Source organism: Scatophagus argus, chromosome 23 (genome assembly GCF_020382885.2).
Source record: "Scatophagus argus isolate fScaArg1 chromosome 23, fScaArg1.pri, whole genome shotgun sequence".
Classification (NCBI taxonomy): domain Eukaryota; kingdom Metazoa; phylum Chordata; class Actinopteri; family Scatophagidae; genus Scatophagus; species Scatophagus argus.
This window is the reverse complement of record NC_058515.1, coordinates 15,253,913-15,270,804: the sequence shown is the minus strand read 5'-3', so window position 1 is coordinate 15,270,804 and position 16,892 is coordinate 15,253,913. Positions and strand designations below refer to the sequence as shown.

General features: G+C 48.0%; 3 protein-coding genes across 9 annotated transcripts; 1 reads left to right on the top strand and 2 right to left on the bottom strand.

Annotated features, from left to right (window-relative positions):
• Positions 1 to 125: 125 nt before the first annotated feature.
• On the bottom strand, positions 126 to 4,030 carry LOC124054315 (calcium uniporter protein, mitochondrial-like). Its single transcript, XM_046380182.1, has 9 exons — positions 2,799 to 4,030; positions 2,093 to 2,153; positions 1,786 to 1,953; positions 1,522 to 1,626; positions 1,283 to 1,440; positions 931 to 1,037; positions 754 to 850; positions 420 to 536; positions 126 to 326 (listed from the first exon to the last, which is right to left on the bottom strand). The coding sequence occupies exons 1-9, from the start codon at positions 2,862 to 2,864 to the stop codon at positions 255 to 257; spliced, it is 951 nt and encodes a 316-aa protein (XP_046236138.1). The 5' UTR covers positions 2,865 to 4,030; the 3' UTR covers positions 126 to 254.
• LOC124054278 (NLR family CARD domain-containing protein 3-like) lies at positions 3,124 to 11,687 on the bottom strand. Of its 2 annotated transcripts, none has more exons than XM_046380066.1 (9): positions 11,451 to 11,687; positions 9,529 to 9,672; positions 8,266 to 8,408; positions 6,366 to 8,148; positions 5,737 to 5,910; positions 5,292 to 5,465; positions 4,615 to 4,788; positions 4,051 to 4,224; positions 3,124 to 3,828 (listed from the first exon to the last, which is right to left on the bottom strand). In XM_046380066.1, exons 2-9 carry the CDS (start codon positions 9,657 to 9,659, stop codon positions 3,822 to 3,824), a joined length of 2,760 nt encoding a protein of 919 aa, XP_046236022.1. In that variant the 5' UTR covers positions 9,660 to 9,672; positions 11,451 to 11,687; the 3' UTR covers positions 3,124 to 3,821. The 2 variants fall into 2 exon arrangements, with proteins under 2 accessions (XP_046236022.1, XP_046236024.1); XM_046380068.1 differs by lacking the exon at positions 11,451 to 11,687 and adding an exon at positions 10,986 to 11,444.
• On the top strand, positions 5,818 to 16,743 carry LOC124054310 (dickkopf-related protein 2-like). 6 transcript variants are annotated; one of them, XM_046380168.1, is made up of 10 exons: positions 5,818 to 5,955; positions 6,210 to 6,249; positions 6,318 to 6,506; positions 12,683 to 12,768; positions 13,493 to 13,563; positions 13,739 to 14,105; positions 14,300 to 14,499; positions 14,630 to 14,786; positions 15,083 to 15,190; positions 15,412 to 16,743. In XM_046380168.1, exons 6-10 carry the CDS (start codon positions 13,838 to 13,840, stop codon positions 15,804 to 15,806), a joined length of 1,128 nt encoding a protein of 375 aa, XP_046236124.1. In that variant the 5' UTR covers positions 5,818 to 5,955; positions 6,210 to 6,249; positions 6,318 to 6,506; positions 12,683 to 12,768; positions 13,493 to 13,563; positions 13,739 to 13,837; the 3' UTR covers positions 15,807 to 16,743. The 6 variants fall into 6 exon arrangements, with proteins under 6 accessions (XP_046236124.1, XP_046236121.1, XP_046236126.1 ...); XM_046380165.1 differs by having other exon boundaries at positions 12,683 to 14,105; XM_046380166.1 differs by lacking the exons at positions 5,818 to 5,955; positions 6,210 to 6,249; positions 6,318 to 6,506 and adding an exon at positions 11,829 to 12,051 and having other exon boundaries at positions 12,663 to 12,768.
• Positions 16,744 to 16,892: the final 149 nt, after the last annotated feature.

The window sequence follows — 16,892 nt, the reverse complement described above, 5'->3', positions numbered from 1 at the left end:
TTAGAAGCTAAAGAAAAGCAGCAAATCCTGACGTTTAAGAGCAAACAGCAGCTGTTCGACTCGTCTGCCTGAAAAACTTTACAGGTTCGACAAACACCAAGAAACAACGCAGGGACGTGTGAATATAAAACGTGATTAAAAACTTTTATTTCACCGTTAATAAAGACAGCTGGCCAATACAGAAGTTAAAAACCTTCTTCAGAAACAGCAGGACAACAAACTGCGCTTAACGTCTCTAAGAATGAGCTGAAGTCTCAGGTGGCTCTCGGAGTCTGATTGGCTGACAGCTGAATGGCACTCCTCAACCTCCGGAGATCCTCATCCACCTGCGTGCGCACACACACACACACACACACAGGCTTGTGAGATGCTGACGCTGAATGTTGTCCAAACTTTCTTTCAGGACTTCCTTTCTTCACCTTCTGCAGCTCGTCTTTGAGCTCGTTGTATTTCTGAACATTGAATTTCTGCCAAGATGCTTTCTGGTGGAAAAAGTGAAGGAAGTGACGATCCCTCACCTTCGGACAGATGAAGTCCTGCACACACACACGTGCACGCACGCACACACACACACACACACACACACACACACACAATAATACAATAACACAATAAAAGAGCCAAAAGGAGAAATAAAAAGAAAAAGTAAAATATGATCGAACATGACGGATTAACCTTCAAGTCAGAACGGAACAAAAAGCTCTGAACTATGATTGGTCCTCACAAAGACAGCAGAGCCACACGCCTTCCTACCTGTTTGGTGAGGACGTAGTAGGCGAAGAAGATCATGCTGGTGCTGTAGGAGATGAAGTACGTCACTGGTTCCATGACGTCCCAGGCAAACACATACCTGCCAACACACACACCTGAGTGCAGTAAACTGGACGTCTCATCTGTGTGTGTGTGTGTGTGTGTGTGTGTGTTCATTACCAGGTGAGATAAGCCAGGAATCCTCCCTGCAGAGACAGGTAGGCAAGCCCCACCCACCCTAGTACTGACGCTCTAGTGTTCGCTTCCTGTGCTATCTTGAGTCTCACCTGCACACACACACACACACACACACACACGTGTTGTACAGATTATAAAATGTACTGCAGTAAAAAGTCAGATATTTCCCTCTGAAATGTAGTCAAGTCAACATGCAAAGTACCATAACGAGGACACACAAGTTCAAGTATGTCAGAGCTGTATTCAAGTACTGGAGTAAAAATACTTTAATACATTCCACCACTGGTAGTCAGTGTGTAACTGTAGTAGTAGTAGTAGTAGTAGTGTGCAGTACGGTCTCCAGGGGGCGCAGCTGCTGTTCCAGCTGCTCCCGTCTGATCAGCAGCTCGGCGTGTCTGACGTGCTGCCGCTGAGGAAGACTCAGAGCCGAGTGCAGCAGGTGGACCACGTACTTCACGTCGTCCAGACCCAACACGTGTTCGTGGGACGCACCTGACGGACACGGAGACACGAGTCTGTGGCGGAAGGTTCGAGTTCGGGCGGTTCAGCGTTTGCTCGTGGCGCAGGCCGTACCTTGTCCGAGTGAGCCGACGCAGTGCGTGACGTCGTTGATGACCAGCTGAAAATCTTTATTTAAAACAGTTTCCATCAGGGTGCAGGAGGAGATTCTCTGTCCATCTGAGGGGGAAAATAAAGTTTAGCCACTTTTGATGTCATCTGCTTTGATTAAAGGGTCAGAACTTGTTTTCGGTTTGCGTTCACGGCCTGTGGATGTGGGCCTTCCGGGCGCAGACGCACTCCTGTGTGTGTGTGTGCATGTGCGTGTGTGTGTGTTACCCCCGTTGAGCAGGGCGGCCGTGTGCACCCCAGGGTCCTCGGCCTTGATGTTATGGAGCAGGTCGCCCACCGTGGTCAACATGGGCGTCAGAGTGAAACGACACGTCCGACCTGCAGGCAGGCGCACCGAGAGGACGGGGCGGCCGAGGCTGTGACGAATGGACACACCTGAGGGGGGCGGAGGGACAGGCAGAGGCGTGGACTTGAGTCACATGACTTGGAATCGAGCCAGAGTCACAAGTTGTCCGACTCCAGACAAGACAGAATCGAGAAGGACCTGCAGGTCGACTTGTTTCGGTGAGTTTACCTGGAGACGGCGGTCGACTGCTGTAACAGGAAACGGCACAGAAAGACCAGGCCGAACTGGACTGGGAGAGAAAATGATGAAATGTTCTCAGACTCGGACTCTACGGGACCTCGAGACAGTTCAGGAGACAAACACGCCTTTCTGTCGGCTCATCGTTTACTGCCAAAAGCTCACAGACGAGACAAGCAAACACTCGTGCAAATCACGTCCACTGGTGACGCACACGAGGGCGATGGATGGTCGAGAGAGAGAGAGAGAGAGAGAGGGTGTGTGTGTGTGTGTGTTTCACAGCTGCAAGTCATGACAGATCACACACACACACACACACATTCCTGTCTCGTATTCACAGTAGTGGCAGTAAAGTTGAAGTAGTCGTGTGTTTTCAGCAGTACTCGGTCAGTTGTAGTGTACTCGTGTCGGTCGCGTTCGTGTACTCGGCAGTAGTTGTGAGTTTGTGATGCAGATGTTTGTCAAAATGTTCTACTGGCAGGTTGACTAAACTTCACGTGCAGTTTTTACAAAGAATAAACAGTTAAGAACGTTTTGCGCCGCTGCGAAGTCGACATCCTGCATGTTTATTGTCAGATTAAATAATTCTAAAACAAGCTAAATGAATAAAAACAAACATGGCTGCTCTCGCTCTCCAGACTAAACTCAACAAGTTCCCGATGTCCGAAAGCCGTTCAAACTTTAGCACTCAGCTCACCTTGTAGATTCTCACAGGTGGAGGGCGGAAGAAATCAAACCTGCACAGAAACCTGGAGACAAACATGACGGGACGCCGAAGAGACGAAGAGACAGACGGAAAACACGAAGCTTCCTTTCAGCTTTGTGAGAAGGAAACGCTTGAATGTCAGAAATGCTCGAGAGGCGAGCAGAAACAGGTTCCAGGGCAGGCTCGGGTTAACCCCGTCCTCCCCGGAGCTCACGTTTCAACTGGAAACAGGCAGGACAGCTTCGTCCACACAGGAAGGGAGTGAGACATCGCCTGAGGTCTAACAGCTAACTGAAGGACATTAAAGGCAAAACGCTTCAAAGGAAACCAGCTTTATTTTTCTCCCGTGTACAGCGACACAGCACAGCTTCTTAGTGTTCCGCTTGTGATGCACACATTTCAGAGTCCCAGAGGAAAATCGTGTCATTCGTCAGTCTTTTCCAAACTCAGTGCGTCTCACTCAGTTGTTTACTTTGAAGAAGGTACAAAAGAGTCTCGGTCAGCGAACTGATGGAAAGCCTCAGCTGATGAAATGCTGTTAGTGAGACTGCTTTCCTTTTGATGACTTCTGCATGAGCTGAAACAGAAAACAGAAACTCATAGGCCGCAAGGTGAACCACGAAAAGTCTTTCAGAGCTTGATTTCCGCTCCGCACTTCGGGGGCCAAGTCGGATTCCTCGTCATCCAGAGTGTCTGAGGGTCTTTGTCACTGCTATGAGTACAATTAATGCCTTTTATTGATCTAAATGACTTGACATAAAAAGTCCAACGTATACAGAACTGTTCGGAATCCATCTGGTCCACTTTAGAGGACTTGTGGGTGCTTTCCTCTTTATCAGTGACGTTGAATAAAACCATGGAGGCAGCCATGTTGTCGTTCTGTTGGCATAAAGCGAGTACCCTATTGGTGCAGCACGATCAGGTGTCGAACCGCGCCACCACCACAAAGTCATGGACATGGACCGTGTTGGCAGGGTTTGTCAGGGTTACGCCATCAGCTGCATTCAAGGTTTATTAAACCCTGTTGGGAAGAGCACAGCAACAGGGTCAAGGTTAAGATCACAGCAAGGTTCTGTGTGGTCTGATTGGCTGAGTGGCTCTCATTTCACTTGATAAAAGTGTCATTCTAAAGTCTGAATTCTCCAGTCCAGTAGACAGCAGCTACGCAAAATAATATACCTCATTAAATCAAACATTAGACATTAAATCATGAAAATACAGAAGAAAATGAAATATTTCTGACCTTACAGTCTCCAGACCACAGTGTGGATTCTCCACTCCAGCAGACAGCAGCTTCAGTCCTGAACCCTGCAGGTTGTTGTTTCTCAGGTCCAGCTCTCGCAGATGTGAGGGGTTGGACTTCAGAGCTGAAGCTAAAAAGCTACAACTGTCTTCTGACAAGCTGCAGAAACTCAGTCTGAGCAAATAACAAAACATATCACAAGAGGAAACAGTTTGCATTAAACAAATCAGTAAAAAAATATAACACATAATAACTTTACCATTTGCTTGAACCAATAAAAAGATGATTTGATGAGACTTGAAAAATTGTTCATTTTCAAATTAATCAACCCATGGAACAATTACTGCACTCCTATTTAACTAAGTTTGTTCTGACTCTGTGTAAACTGCATAAGAAGCAAGCAGTGATGTCATTTAATAGTCGGCTCAAAAGACCAAATAAATGTGTTGTATTATACTTTATAATAAAACAAATCATGATTATAATCTCATAAGTCATTTCCAAAATTATAATTAAAGGTCTAGAACATCTCCTTAACAGAGAACAAAATAAAATGTTTCTGACCTGAGAGTCTCCAGTCTGCACTGTGGACTCTCCAGTCCAGCAGACAGCAGTTTGACTCCTGGATCCTGCAGCTTGTTGTAACTCAGGTCAAGTTCTTTCAGCAGGGAGGTGCTGGACTTCAGAACTGAGGCGAGAGGAGAGCAGCTCTTCTCTGACAAGCTGCAGAACCTCAAACTAAGTGAAGAAAAGCCGTCATGTAATTCTAAAAATCTTCAGGGAAATTTTCACATGCAGTTCGTCAGTTTGTTGATCAGCAGGACACGTTTGTTAGTAAAATTTGTTTGTGTCAGGTTGGATCTCGATCCAGCCCCCGTGGATAAGATAAAGCAGAAGAAAATGGATGGATGGATTTTTTCTCTCTTTTGTCACAAGCTTCTGCATTTATTCAAATGAAGAATATGCTGGTGTCTGCATTGGACGCAGCTCTAAATCCAGATTTGAAGTTTTAAGGCTTTTTAATTACTAAGATAACAGTGGATTTTTCAACTTAAGTAAAGGCATACGTCTCTCAGTATAGCTTGGTTTCTTTGCTGCAGAAGATGTATGTTTTCACTGTTCAGGTCCAGATTGCAATGTAACAGTCGTTGCTGGTCAGTGTGGATCAGCTGATAACTGATTTGTTTGCAGCATTTCTACTGCATTCATTTCACCACAGTATTAAAAATGAGCTGGCTCACCTGAGAGTCTCTAATCTACAGTGAGGACTCTTCAGACCAGCAGACAGCAGCTCCACTCCTGAATCCTGCAGTTTGTTGTTACTCAGGTCCAGCTCTCTCAGACGGGAGGTGCTGGACTGGAGAGCAGAGGCCAGCAGAGAGCAGCACATCTTAGACAGCCAGCAGTCGCTTAACCTGAATGAAGAGCAAAGGATGAAACTGACAGGACTGGAAAAGCCTCTTTCACCCAGAATACAGATTAAAGTCTTCCAAGAACAGGAAAACTGTCTGTCCATTCTCATTTCAAGCGGAACGTAGAAGTGTTTTCAGCCAGTCAGGAGCCTGCAAAAATGCTCAGTCCATTTGCCTTGTGTTCGTACATCTATAGCATGCTACGACACCAGTGCCTGAAAAGCTTCACAGATGTATTTGTACAAACATTACACATAATAAATGTTAAGCTGACCTGAGAGTCTCCAGTCTACAGTGCGCACTCTCCAGTCCAGCAGACAGCAGCTTCACTCCTGTCTCCTGCAGCTTGTTGTTACTCAGGTCCAGCTCTCTCAGATGTGAGGGGTTGGACTTCAGAGCTGAGGCCAAGACTTCACACTGAGTGTCAAACAATCGACCGCTGGAGAGCCTGCGGAGTTAACAGAAGATTTGTGATGACTGGAGCAAAGCTGAGGTGAGTGTGGAGTACAAATTATTGGTAGGAATCGTATGTTAGTAGAACACTTGAAACAACATTCATGTGATTTTATGTGCCTCTTTGTAGAAACTGCAATAAATGGATAAGCACATTGTTATTGGGATAAATCCAGCAGGACAGCAGAGATACTGCAAATGTAGCCTATACTTTCATAAACTCATCTTTTTTTGGAGAATATAATCATATATATGTATATATGTATATCATATGATTTCCTGGTTGTTCCCCAGGACTGATCTGCAGTCGAGGGACTCTGCGATCCACACTGCGGTCAGTAATTCTCAAATGACAGCTTCTTATCCAAAGATGTAAGTATGTTGTCCCTGTCTTATATGAAGCACAACTCCGAGGACAAAATGTCTACTGGATGTGGACCCTGAACTTACCAAGCCCGTCTGCAATTCCTGACAGCCGGGATCAGTCTAAGTTGTCCCTCCTCGCTCATCCTGTACGCCTTCATGTCCAGCACATCGTGGACCTCCTCTGATGCGGTCAGCATGAAGGCCAGAGCCGAGCAGTGGATCTCGGTGAGTTGCACGTCCGATTTGTTACCTGGCTTCAGGTGTTTTTGGATCTCCCGGTGTATCGAGTGGTCATGTATCTCTATCAGACAGTGGAAGATGTTGATGCTTCTGTCGGGGGAGGTGTTGTAGGTGCTCATCTGCTTTAGATTGCGTATTGCCCTGTGGACGCTTTCCGCACTGTTCTCAGTCCGACCTAAAAGGCCTCTTAAGAGTATCCGATTTGACTCAAGTGAAAGGCCATGAAGGAAGCGGACAAACAGATCCAGATGCCCATTTTTGCTCTGCAGGGATTCAGTCATAGCTTGAAGCAGTAACATGTCCAGAGGTGGGTCACAGGTACGATATTTACCCCAGTCTTTCCCAAGAAATGTCTCTAGTGTCTCGTATTCCTTGTTGGTGTAACAGTGGAACATGTAGACTGCAGCCAGAAACTCCTGAATGCTCAGATGAACAAAGCAGTAGACTGTTTTCTGGAAGATCACACGCTCTCTTCTGAAGATCTCTGTACAAACTCCTGAGTACACCAAGGCCTCTGTGACATCCAGACCACATCGCTCCAGGTCTTCTTGGTAGAACATGATGTTTCCTGTCTTCAGATGTTCAAACGCCAGCCTCCCCAGCTTCAGAAGAACCTCCCTGTCAGCCTCCATCAGCTCCTGTGGGCTCGTCTCATGTCCCTCATCATACTTCTGCTTCTTCCTCTTTGTCTGGACCAGCAGGAAGTGCGAGTACATGTCAGTCAGGGTCTTGGGCAGCTCTCCTCTCTGGTCTGTAGTCAACATGTGCTCCAGAACTGTAGCCGTGATCCAGCAGAAGACTGGGATTTGACACATGATGTGGAGGCTCCTGGATGTCTTGATGTGTGAGATGATTCTGCTGGACAGATCTTCATCACTGAACCTCCTCCTGAAGTACTCCTCCTTCTGCTTGTCAGTGAAACCTCGTACTTCTGTCACCCTGTCAACACGTGAAGGAGGGATCTGATTGGCCGCTGCGGGTCTGGACGTTATCCAGACGAGGGCCGAGGGAAGCAGATTCCCCTCGATGAGGTTTGCCAGCAGCACGTTGACCGATGACTTCTGTCCGACATCAGACACAACCTCAATGTTCTTGAAATCCAGTGAAAGTCTGCTTTCATCCAGGCCATCAAAGATGAACAGAAGTTTACAGACAGCCAGCTGCTCTGCTGTGAGCTTCTGTAATGCTGGATGGAAAACATGGAGCAGCGTGAGAAGACTGTGCTGCTCATCTCTGATCAAGTTCAGCTCCCTGAACGACAGCAGAACCACCAGACTGACATCCTGGTTTTCCAGGCCCTCCGCCCAGTCCAGAGCGAACTTCTGCACTGAGAAGGTTTTTCCAACACCAGCGACGCCGTTGGTCAGAACGACTCTGATGGGAGTCTGCTGCTCAGGTGAGGCTTTAAAGATGTCCTGGCACCTGATCGAAGTCTCATGGAGGGTCTTCATCTTGGAAGTCTCAAGCTGCCAAACCTCATGTTGGGTATTAACGTCTTCACTCTGACCCTCTGTGATGTACAGTTCAGTGTAGATCGTGTTGAGGAGGGTCCCACTTCCTGTTTCATCACTTCCTTCAGCAACACGTTCACATCTCCTCCTCAGACTGAGCTTATGTTCATCTAAAACTTACCAGAGAAGAAACAAAACAATTATTAAGGCTCCTTAAGGCTTAACAAAAGACTTTGTATGTTCTTCAGAGCCTCCTGGTGAACTGTCAGCACCAGGCAGACCACCAGTCTTACTTTCTTCAGTGCTGGTCTGACCACAGTGTTGATGGGCTCCTGATGAGCCTGGTGGGTCCCAGTCTGAGAACTGGTCTTCACACCCGATGGAGCCTGGACGGGACGGCAGCTTCTCCTCAGCAGCACCACACGTCTTACTCAGTCTGTGATAGACAGGTAGACAGGACAGAGAGAGAGAGAAAGAGACATTCAATAATCATCACACATTACAGAGGACAAACATGACAGGTTGTTCTAATTAGAATTCTGAAGACTCTGTATTGTATGTATTAGTTTTTTAGCTGATATGTTGTTTAAGTCAGTTATGTTAGTACTACATAGTAGTACAGTAGACATTAGGTTTGTCAGAGGATGCAGTTCAACATGTAGATCTGGATGGAGAGAAACCTGCAGAAAGATACAGAGAGAGAAAGAAAGGGAGGGAGAGACACAAGACTACGAGGACAACTGGACACACAGTTAGTGACAGAAAATAATGAATTATATGTTGATCTGATGAGGGGAGAGGAAGAAGAGGAGAGGAGGTGGGGGAGTAGAGAGGGTGGTGGTGGTGTTGAGGAGGTGGGGGAGTAGAGATGGTGGTGGTGGTGTTGAGGAGGTGGGGGAGTAGAAATGGTGGTGGTGGTGTTGAGGAGGTGGGGGAGTAGAGATGGAGGTGGTGTTGGGGAGGTGGGGGAGTAGAGATGGAGGTGGTGTTGGGGAGGTGGGGGAGTAGAGGTGGAGGTGGTGTTGGGGAGGTGGGGGAACTGCTCGGTGGATCATGTTTGTGTCCCCCGGCAGCATAGGCCTATAGCAGCGTAGCTATGATAAAGATTAACAGTCAGTCACACCTGTTCTACCTGTGGCTGTATATCATGAGGTGACTGTAACTATGGCTACCAGCCCTACACACTTTATTTGAGGCTAACTATATGCTTTACTAAACAGAAAGGTCTCCAGTCTGGTCTTAAGAGTGGAGGTGGTGTCTGCCTGTTGAACCCAGACTGACAGCTGGTTCCACAGCAGGGCTGCCTGGTAGCTGAAGGCTCGTCCTCCCAGTCTGCTTTATGAATTCTGGGAAGAACAGCCAGCGTTTCCTCTTTAACGCTGCTGACAAAGAGTCACAGCTCTGCTGAGCCTTGTGTTCCTGCAGCTCTGCAGGACTGAAGACTTTATGAGTTTCTTCACCAGTAAAATCACCAACGTCACAGAAATCAGTCAAGATCGTGTGTGTTCAGTCGCGTTGTTGTCTGTGTGACATTAGAGTGTGAGCGCGTCACTTACGTTCGGCGTGCTGGAGGCTCAGCACCGAACTGTAAAGGCTCCAACATGGACCCGTCATTCAGAGACAGACAGCTGGACACCGGAGTCTCTGCTCGGTCCTCCTCTTTGGCCACACAAACCTTCACCTTCATGGCTGCTGATGGTCTGAAACGCCACAAACAAACACAAAGAACAACATCAGCGTCTATCAATCGAATAGAGTTTTGCTTTTCACATGTCTGAACGAATATTCCCAGAGTCCACATGTCTTCAAATGTCTTGTTTTGGCAAAAGTCCCAAACCAAAGACCTTCAGTTTCAGAATGATCCTGAGTCATGTGTGACGTCATGTGAATCTGTGGAAAGAAAGAATGGATGGATGGCAGGAGCACATGATGGAGGAAATGGTTTCCACTGTTTATCACAAAGTGCTTCTGCTTCCTCTGTAACCTCATTATGTGCATCTCCTGTTCCTCTTTCAAAAGCCAGCAGGCACATTTGCAAAGAGCTCCACTCATTCACGTCCACAAGGCCGACAAACTGTCTGCCCTTCCAGTTTTATGTTCAAAGTAAGCACTTGCATATCAAACATGTAGAAGATTTAACAGGATACTCATGACTCATCTTGACTGACTAAAAGCACTGCAGTCAGATCAGCTGTTTGGTTCCATCCTGACCGGCTGACTGCTGCTCATTCATCAGGCTTGTCTTCACTGAGCCTTCATTGAGTCACCATATCGGCAGCCAGACCCTGTCCCTACATGGCTCCTCAAGTTAGACCACCAGCCCACTGAAACCAGGGGGCAGCCGTGGCCTAGAGGTTGGAGAAGCGGCTTGTGATCAGAAGGTTGCTGGTTCGATTCCCCCACCGGACGGGCAGGAAAATTTGAGTGTGGTGGAGTGATAATGTCCCCACCCCCCATTAGCCGGCTGATGTGCCCTTGAGCAAGGCACTTAACCCCCAATATGCTCCCCGGGCGCTCGATGCTGCCCACTGCTCCTGTGTGTGTTTCAGTCAGTGAGGGGTTAAATGCAGAGAAGTCATTTCCCAGTAACTTAAAAACAAAAACCAAAACAAAAACCCCGATGACCAACACGTCACACATTGTGTCACATGTAACTCACTGATGCAATAACAGTGAAAAGTTTCCCCGTGAAGGAGCCCTGGCAGCCCCCAGCCCCACTGAGAGAACCATGGCTTCTTCTACAAGTGATCAGCCGCTCTAAATATTATTTATTTTCTGACTCCATCCCCATAACAATCAACTGAAATCTGAAAAATATATGATGTGATGAGTCTTCCAGGATGACTGCGATATGAATATACAAACAAATAAAACTACATGGTGAAGACAGAAGACATGTTTTGTTCTTTGTAATTTATTGACAGCCTAACTTTATTCGGCTATGCTATGCTAGCTGGCCACATATAAATATGGCTAATAACTTAATTAGATGAGAGGGAGAAAATGATCATACTGTTGTGGACGGGGAGGAGCAAAGCTGGCTCACAGACGGCCCGGTTTCCCCTGGCTCTGAGCTGGATCCTGAGCTGGATCCTGAGCTGGATCCTGGCTCTGCTGGCTCAAACATTCACGTCGGTTCATGTCCATTAAAGGCGTGAGACTCGGGCCTTTTTTTACGAGTTTATAAGCGGTGACCGAGAGCGTCTCTGGTTTGTCCGGACCTTCAGAGGACAGGCGGACAGACTTTGGGGTTACATAATAAAGTTTCACTGACACGATCTGACTGCATTTCTGCCCACAAACCTGACTAACAATTTCCAGCAGAACAAAACCAAAAGTCACATATCAACCTCCAATCAGTCATTTCCTGAAATGAGTCTTTCGGGTTTCAGCTGGACTCGTTCACGTTTAATCCGAAAACCAGGACACGAGCCCGCCCTGTCCGCACAAAGTGAAGAGAAGTGGAGGTCAGACTTACAGTAACAGTCCCGGTCCTGCCGTCCCCCCGGTCCGTGTGAGAACCCGTCCTGAGCAGAGTCCTCCCACGCACGTCAGGTGCAAAGTCTGCGAGACGTAACGAAAGCAGCAAATGAGTTTCCTGTTGCAGCCTGCAGTCACACTCTGTCCTCTGCGGGCCTTTTTACACCATTTATCTTCATTTCCTTCTGTATGTGGTGGTTTTCCTCTTGTGAATTCATCATTTATCAGGCTAAAAGTTTCTCTTCTACTTTCTCTTCTTCTACTTTCACTTCTCGGCCTCACGCGACTGAGTGGACAGACAGACAGACAGACAGACGAGGTGGGGGAGTAGAGACAGACAGACAGGCAGGCAGACAGACAGACAGACAGACAGACAGACAGACAGACAGACAGACAGACTCCTGCTGCCTGACTTCAGATCCAGATCAGACCTCAGACGGGGGAAATAACAGATCGTGAAAACACTAAACGGAGGAAAGTTTGTCTTTGTGTCGTTCACATTTCAGATTCACTCACTCAGATTTGAAAACGTCAACGTCTCACGGTTGGCCTCCAGGTGGCGCCGTTGTCCTCTGAGTCTCTGCAGAAACTGTGTGCAAGTAACACACTCACTCACACACTCTGCAGTGTGTGTATAAATGGACTCTGTGTGTGTTGTTATGTCAGAGCCTGAAACAGATGAAACAGCCAGCAGCCTCGAAACCACAGTCAATATGAACCTCATCCCTGAGTGTGTGTGTGTGAGTGAGTGTGTGAGTGTGTGAGTGAGTGAGTGAGTGTGTGTGTGTGTGTGTGAGTGAGTGAGTGTGTGTGAGTGTGTGTGAGTGTGTGTGTGTGTGTGTGTGTGTGTGAGTGAGTGAGTGTGAGTGTGTGAGTGAGTGAGTGTGTGTGTGTGTGTGAGTGAGTGTGTGAGTGAGTGTGTGTGAGTGTGTGAGTGTGTGTGTGTGTGTGTGAGTGAGTGTGTGTGAGTGTGTGTGTGTGAGTGGCTTTCAGGGACAGAAAGGTAGTTTTAATGTTGTAGTATAAGCATAAGGTTGTGGGAACAGGAAGTACTCAGTTGAATAGTACAGCACTGGAGTAAATGTACTTTGCGTAGTGCTTTTCCTGAAGTATTTCCACTCTGGGAGACGTTCACTCCTGTTGGACCGAGTCCCCGAGTGTCCAGCGGCGACTCGTTCTTCATGTCTTGTCTTGTCTGTCCTCTCTGAAGTCTTTCCTCGCCGTCTTCAGTTCTTCTCGGGTCTCGGGTTTGTTCTTGTCCCGTCTTTGTCTCCTGTCGTCTGCGGCGGCGAATCTTTGGTTTCACGCCTGATAAGGTGAGATCACACACAGCTGCAGGTAAGGAAAACATCAGAGGTGTGTGTGTGTGTGATGACATAAATCTCTCCCGTTCATCTAAAGGCAAATGTGTGTGTGCGACATGTTTTCTTGAATGATCTCATAATTACTGCTGTGTGTGTGTGTGTGTGTGTGTGTGTGTGTGTTATCTTACCATTCAGGCCTGATTGTATCGTCGCAATTAAATCACACCAACACACACGCAGGTGTCATCATTTTGTGTGGAAAGTCAAATGTCACTGACAGGTAGTGAAAGGTGAGTGTGTGTGTGTGAGTGTGTGTGAGTGTGTGTGTGTGTGTGTGTGTGTGTTCTTGTCCTGTTTGTGTTTTCAGAGATTCTCTGAAACGTTTAACTGTGGTGGGAAGTGATGAAGTACTTTTGTTAAAATACTGCACTTGAGTGCAGTGTTGAGGTACTTTATACTTCTGCTGCAGCACACACACACACACACAGCCAGAAGACATCAGTCAGAACCACCGGTGGAAAAGTACACACAAGTACTGCACTGAAGAAGTACTTGTACTTCACTTCACAGCTTTCATCTTACGCCACCTTGTACTTTTACTTCTGTGCCTTCAGTTTGCAGAGTAATACACACAGGAAGCTGTACTAACAGATACTGACTGAGGCATACTTCACTGTACTCTTTATATTCCTCTTGTATTTTAACTTTAAAGTACATTTTTTAACTTTCACTGCAGTGAGACCTGCTTCCTCTTCCTCTTCCTCTTCCTCTGCTCATTACGTCAGACAGAAGAACCTTTTTCCTCAGGTGATAATTGAAATCTTTGTGTGTCTTTGTGTGTGTGTCTCATGAAATGTGTTTCTGTTTGTGTGTCACACTGAAGTCGTTCGGGTTTTCCACTAAAATAAAAACAAAACAATCAAAATAAATTTCACGCGTTGTTTAATAAAATGTATTCTAAGTCATTTCCATTGCACGTTAGATCTGGAGTCCCGGGGACACGTTCCTGTCCCCCTCCTCCCCCCTCCTCCCCCCTCCTCTCTGTATCGATGGCCGCAGGTGAGCGGGTGCGCGGGTATCGATGTGTGCGCGGGGCGCGTGGCAGGGCGTGTGGGCGGGCCCGGGTCCGCGCGAGGCATCCTATAAAATGGATCAGGGCCCGGGTCCGTCTCATCGCTCCTCATCCCTCCGCTCAGACGCGCAGCATCACCTGAGAGTCGGCTTGTCCTTCCGGTGTGGACACACGAGAGAAAGAGAAGAACCGGGATTTGAGCAGAACAGCAGGGACTCACCTGAGACCGCTCAGCGCACGTTTCAGAGACACACAGAGCTCACTGAGAGACCAACAGGTACGACATTTCATACAAGCTAAATCCAAGCTGTCTCAGCTGTAACGCAGGACCAGAAGGCGCGTGTGGGACAAACTCCCAGGACATGTCCAGCTTCAGTAAACGGACGCACGTTTCAAACGGACGTCATCAGCATTTTGCTTCAGGTGTGTTCCAAAGCTGTGAGCTGTGGTCTAAGTGTGTCTTTCCTCCAGTGTCTCAGGTCCCCGCAGCAGCCATGACCCTGCAGCCGCTGATGGTTCTGTGCGCCGCGCTCGAGCTGCTGCTGCTGCTGCTGTGTTCCCGCGGCGGGGACGCGCGTGTCAGACTCAACTCAGTCAGGACGGTGATCCTGAGGGAGGGGCACGCGCTGCCGGGGAACAGGAGCACGTGGGAGCCGAGCCTGGACCTGACGGTGAGCGCGTGTCTCCACGTCTGTTCGATCTTATTGGCGGGAAGCTTGTTACAATGTTGCAAAGTTGAGCTCTGGGGCGGCTTGTTTGGTGTTTAATTTCTCACGTTAATCTCTTTGTGCGCCTGCGCAGCTCTACCAGTGCATGAGTGACCTGGAGTGCAGCGAGGGGAGCTACTGCCACGCCTCCACCAAAGGCCCCGCCCACTCCCGCTGTCAGACCTGCCGTCGGAGGAAGAGGCGTTGCCATAGGGACGGCATGTGTTGCCCGGGCAACCGCTGTAGCCACAGTAAGATTCCCGTTTACTGCAGCCCCTAAAAGTAGCAGCGAGGTGTTATCCAAAGAAGATAAAGCAAATGATAAAAACAGACAGCTGCCACGTGAGCCTCGTCAGTACGTTCAAGGAAGTTAAAAGAGATAAAATATCAGTATGTGGTATTTTAATTCCCTGAGAGTTGGACTCTGCTTTCCCAGCTTGTGTTAGCATTCTGCAGCGTCCACTCAGCGGTCAGGTAGATGTTTGTCAGGCACCGAATGTCCGTGATATGTCAGCTTCATTTGCTCGTTCCTCTGGTTCCCCGTCAGATGTCTGCGTTCCTGATGTGGACAGTTTCGTGTCTCAGACCATCCCGGACTCAGCTAAGAAGAAGGGATGGAGGAAGAAGAGGAGGATGGACGTCAAAGAGCCCTCTGGTAAGAATGAGCATCAAGCACTTTCTTCCCCTTTAAATCATCAAATGTTTCTGTTTCTTTTTGTCTGTAAGATCTCGGCCTCAGAGTTGCCGTCTTGTTTAATAAAAACGAGAGAACATTTTTCGTTTTGGCTACGAGTGACCACAACACCCGGAGCTTCCGTCTCACGCTGGCCGTCATCGTGTTCATGGTTTCGGGTTTGGGTGTCTCTGTGTTTCCAGGTCAGGTCGGGGATCCTTGTCTCCGCTCCTCCGACTGTTCCGACGGTTTGTGCTGCGCCCGTCACTTCTGGACTCGTATTTGCAAGCCAGTGTTGCGAGAGGGACAGGTTTGCACGCGACACCGCCGGAAGGGGAACAACGGCCTGGAGCTGTTCCAGCGCTGCCCGTGTGGTGGCGGACTCACCTGCCGAACGCTGCGAGAGCCCAGCGCCCCGCGTTCGTCACCCTCCTCTTCTTCATCGCTGCTGGCCGAGGCCACCAAGTCCAAGTTCGCCGCATCCTCCTCCTCGTCTCGCCACTCCTCCCCCCACACTTCACTGCTTTCTCCGTCCTCAAAGTCGTCGTCATCTTCACCTGTGGCAAAGACTAGACTTCACGTGTGCCAGAAGGACTGAGGATGAATGGACGGGAGGAAGGACTGTCGGAGGGGAGGAGGGAAGAAGAGCAGCATGAAAGGAGGGAAGAAAGAAAGAACTTTGTGTCTGTGCTGATGACTGATCCCGAGGGGGTAAGAGGCAGAGACCAGCGGAGGGAGGGGTGAACAACCACACCTGTTTACACCTGTGAGCTCCCAGCAGCCCCTCCTCCTCCTCACTCAGTGCTAATGAGCTTCCTGTCAGGCTGCATTCACACACAAACTGGGCAGGATGTGAAACTCTTTGTGCTTCAGATCTGGTTTCCTCATGGGCGTCTAGACGAGCAGAAACCCGCTTTGAAATCCGGTTTGACCCCACTTCCACGAAAAGAAGAGGCATTGATATTGAAAACCTGATACATGCTGTTGTCGTGGCCTCCAGCAAGCTTAGGGGGACCACAGAGATCGCATGCTGTTATTTTGAAAAACCATACGGTAGAAACCGACCACAGTAAAACTTTATAGCCAAATAAGGAAAATGTGATGTAATTGTGAGATAAGAGGAAGTTGGTCTGACTTTGCAGGACTCTGAGGCTGCATAACGTTCCACTGACGCACCGTCTCGTCTTCAGTCAGACCGGAGCAAACTGGACACCAATCGAAACTCGTTCACATCAGTAAAGTGTGAAACGTCGCCTCGTTAAACCAAAAAGTGTCCCTGCCCGACCCGTCAAGGCCCGTTTGAATGCACTGTTGTTATTGTGACAGAGTTATTTTTCTATAAGTTGTTCCTGTATATTTCGGATGAATGTTGGTCTAATTATTTGCCTGTTTATGTGTCATTCTGCCGGTTTATTTTGGGGGTTTAAGTCCACCACTTTGAGAAGGAATCCTCTGTTTCTGTATTGTAAGGCAGCCTGTCAGTCAGTCATTAATCTGTACTTTTAAGATTAAAACGATTTGACATTTACAACAAGGCTCGTATGTTCTGTTTTTTTCATGGGTCCACAACCATAATATGCTATGTTTTTAGATCACACAAACTGTATGTGGTCTGGTGAAAAGCCTGAAAGCAGGTTTGACGTTCCCCTCCGGGTGAAACGTCCAGATGCTTTTGGCCGTGTAG

Excerpts from the sequence above, each read along its gene's own strand:
- LOC124054315 (XM_046380182.1), bottom strand. The coding sequence starts at position 2,864 with ATGTTTGTCTCCAGGTTTCTGTGCAGGTTTGATTTCTTCCGCCCTCCA. Across the intron at positions 2,154-2,798 it reads CACCTGTGAGAATCTACAAG|TCCAGTTCGGCCTGGTCTTT; the intron begins GTGAGCTGAGTG and ends TTTCTCTCCCAG. Across the intron at positions 327-419 it reads TCAAAGACGAGCTGCAGAAG|GTGGATGAGGATCTCCGGAG; the intron begins GTGAAGAAAGGA and ends GTGCGCACGCAG.
- LOC124054278 (XM_046380066.1), bottom strand. The coding sequence starts at position 9,659 with ATGAAGGTGAAGGTTTGTGTGGCCAAAGAGGAGGACCGAGCAGAGACT. Across the intron at positions 5,466-5,736 it reads TGTAGACTGGAGACTCTCAG|GTTAAGCGACTGCTGGCTGT; the intron begins GTCAGCTTAACA and ends CTCTTCATTCAG. Across the intron at positions 4,225-4,614 it reads TGCAGACTGGAGACTCTCAG|ACTGAGTTTCTGCAGCTTGT; the intron begins GTCAGAAACATT and ends TTATTTGCTCAG.
- LOC124054310 (XM_046380168.1), top strand. The coding sequence starts at position 13,838 with ATGTGTGCGCGGGGCGCGTGGCAGGGCGTGTGGGCGGGCCCGGGTCCG. Across the intron at positions 14,106-14,299 it reads GCTCACTGAGAGACCAACAG|TGTCTCAGGTCCCCGCAGCA; the intron begins GTACGACATTTC and ends TCTTTCCTCCAG. Across the intron at positions 14,500-14,629 it reads AGCCGAGCCTGGACCTGACG|CTCTACCAGTGCATGAGTGA; the intron begins GTGAGCGCGTGT and ends GCGCCTGCGCAG.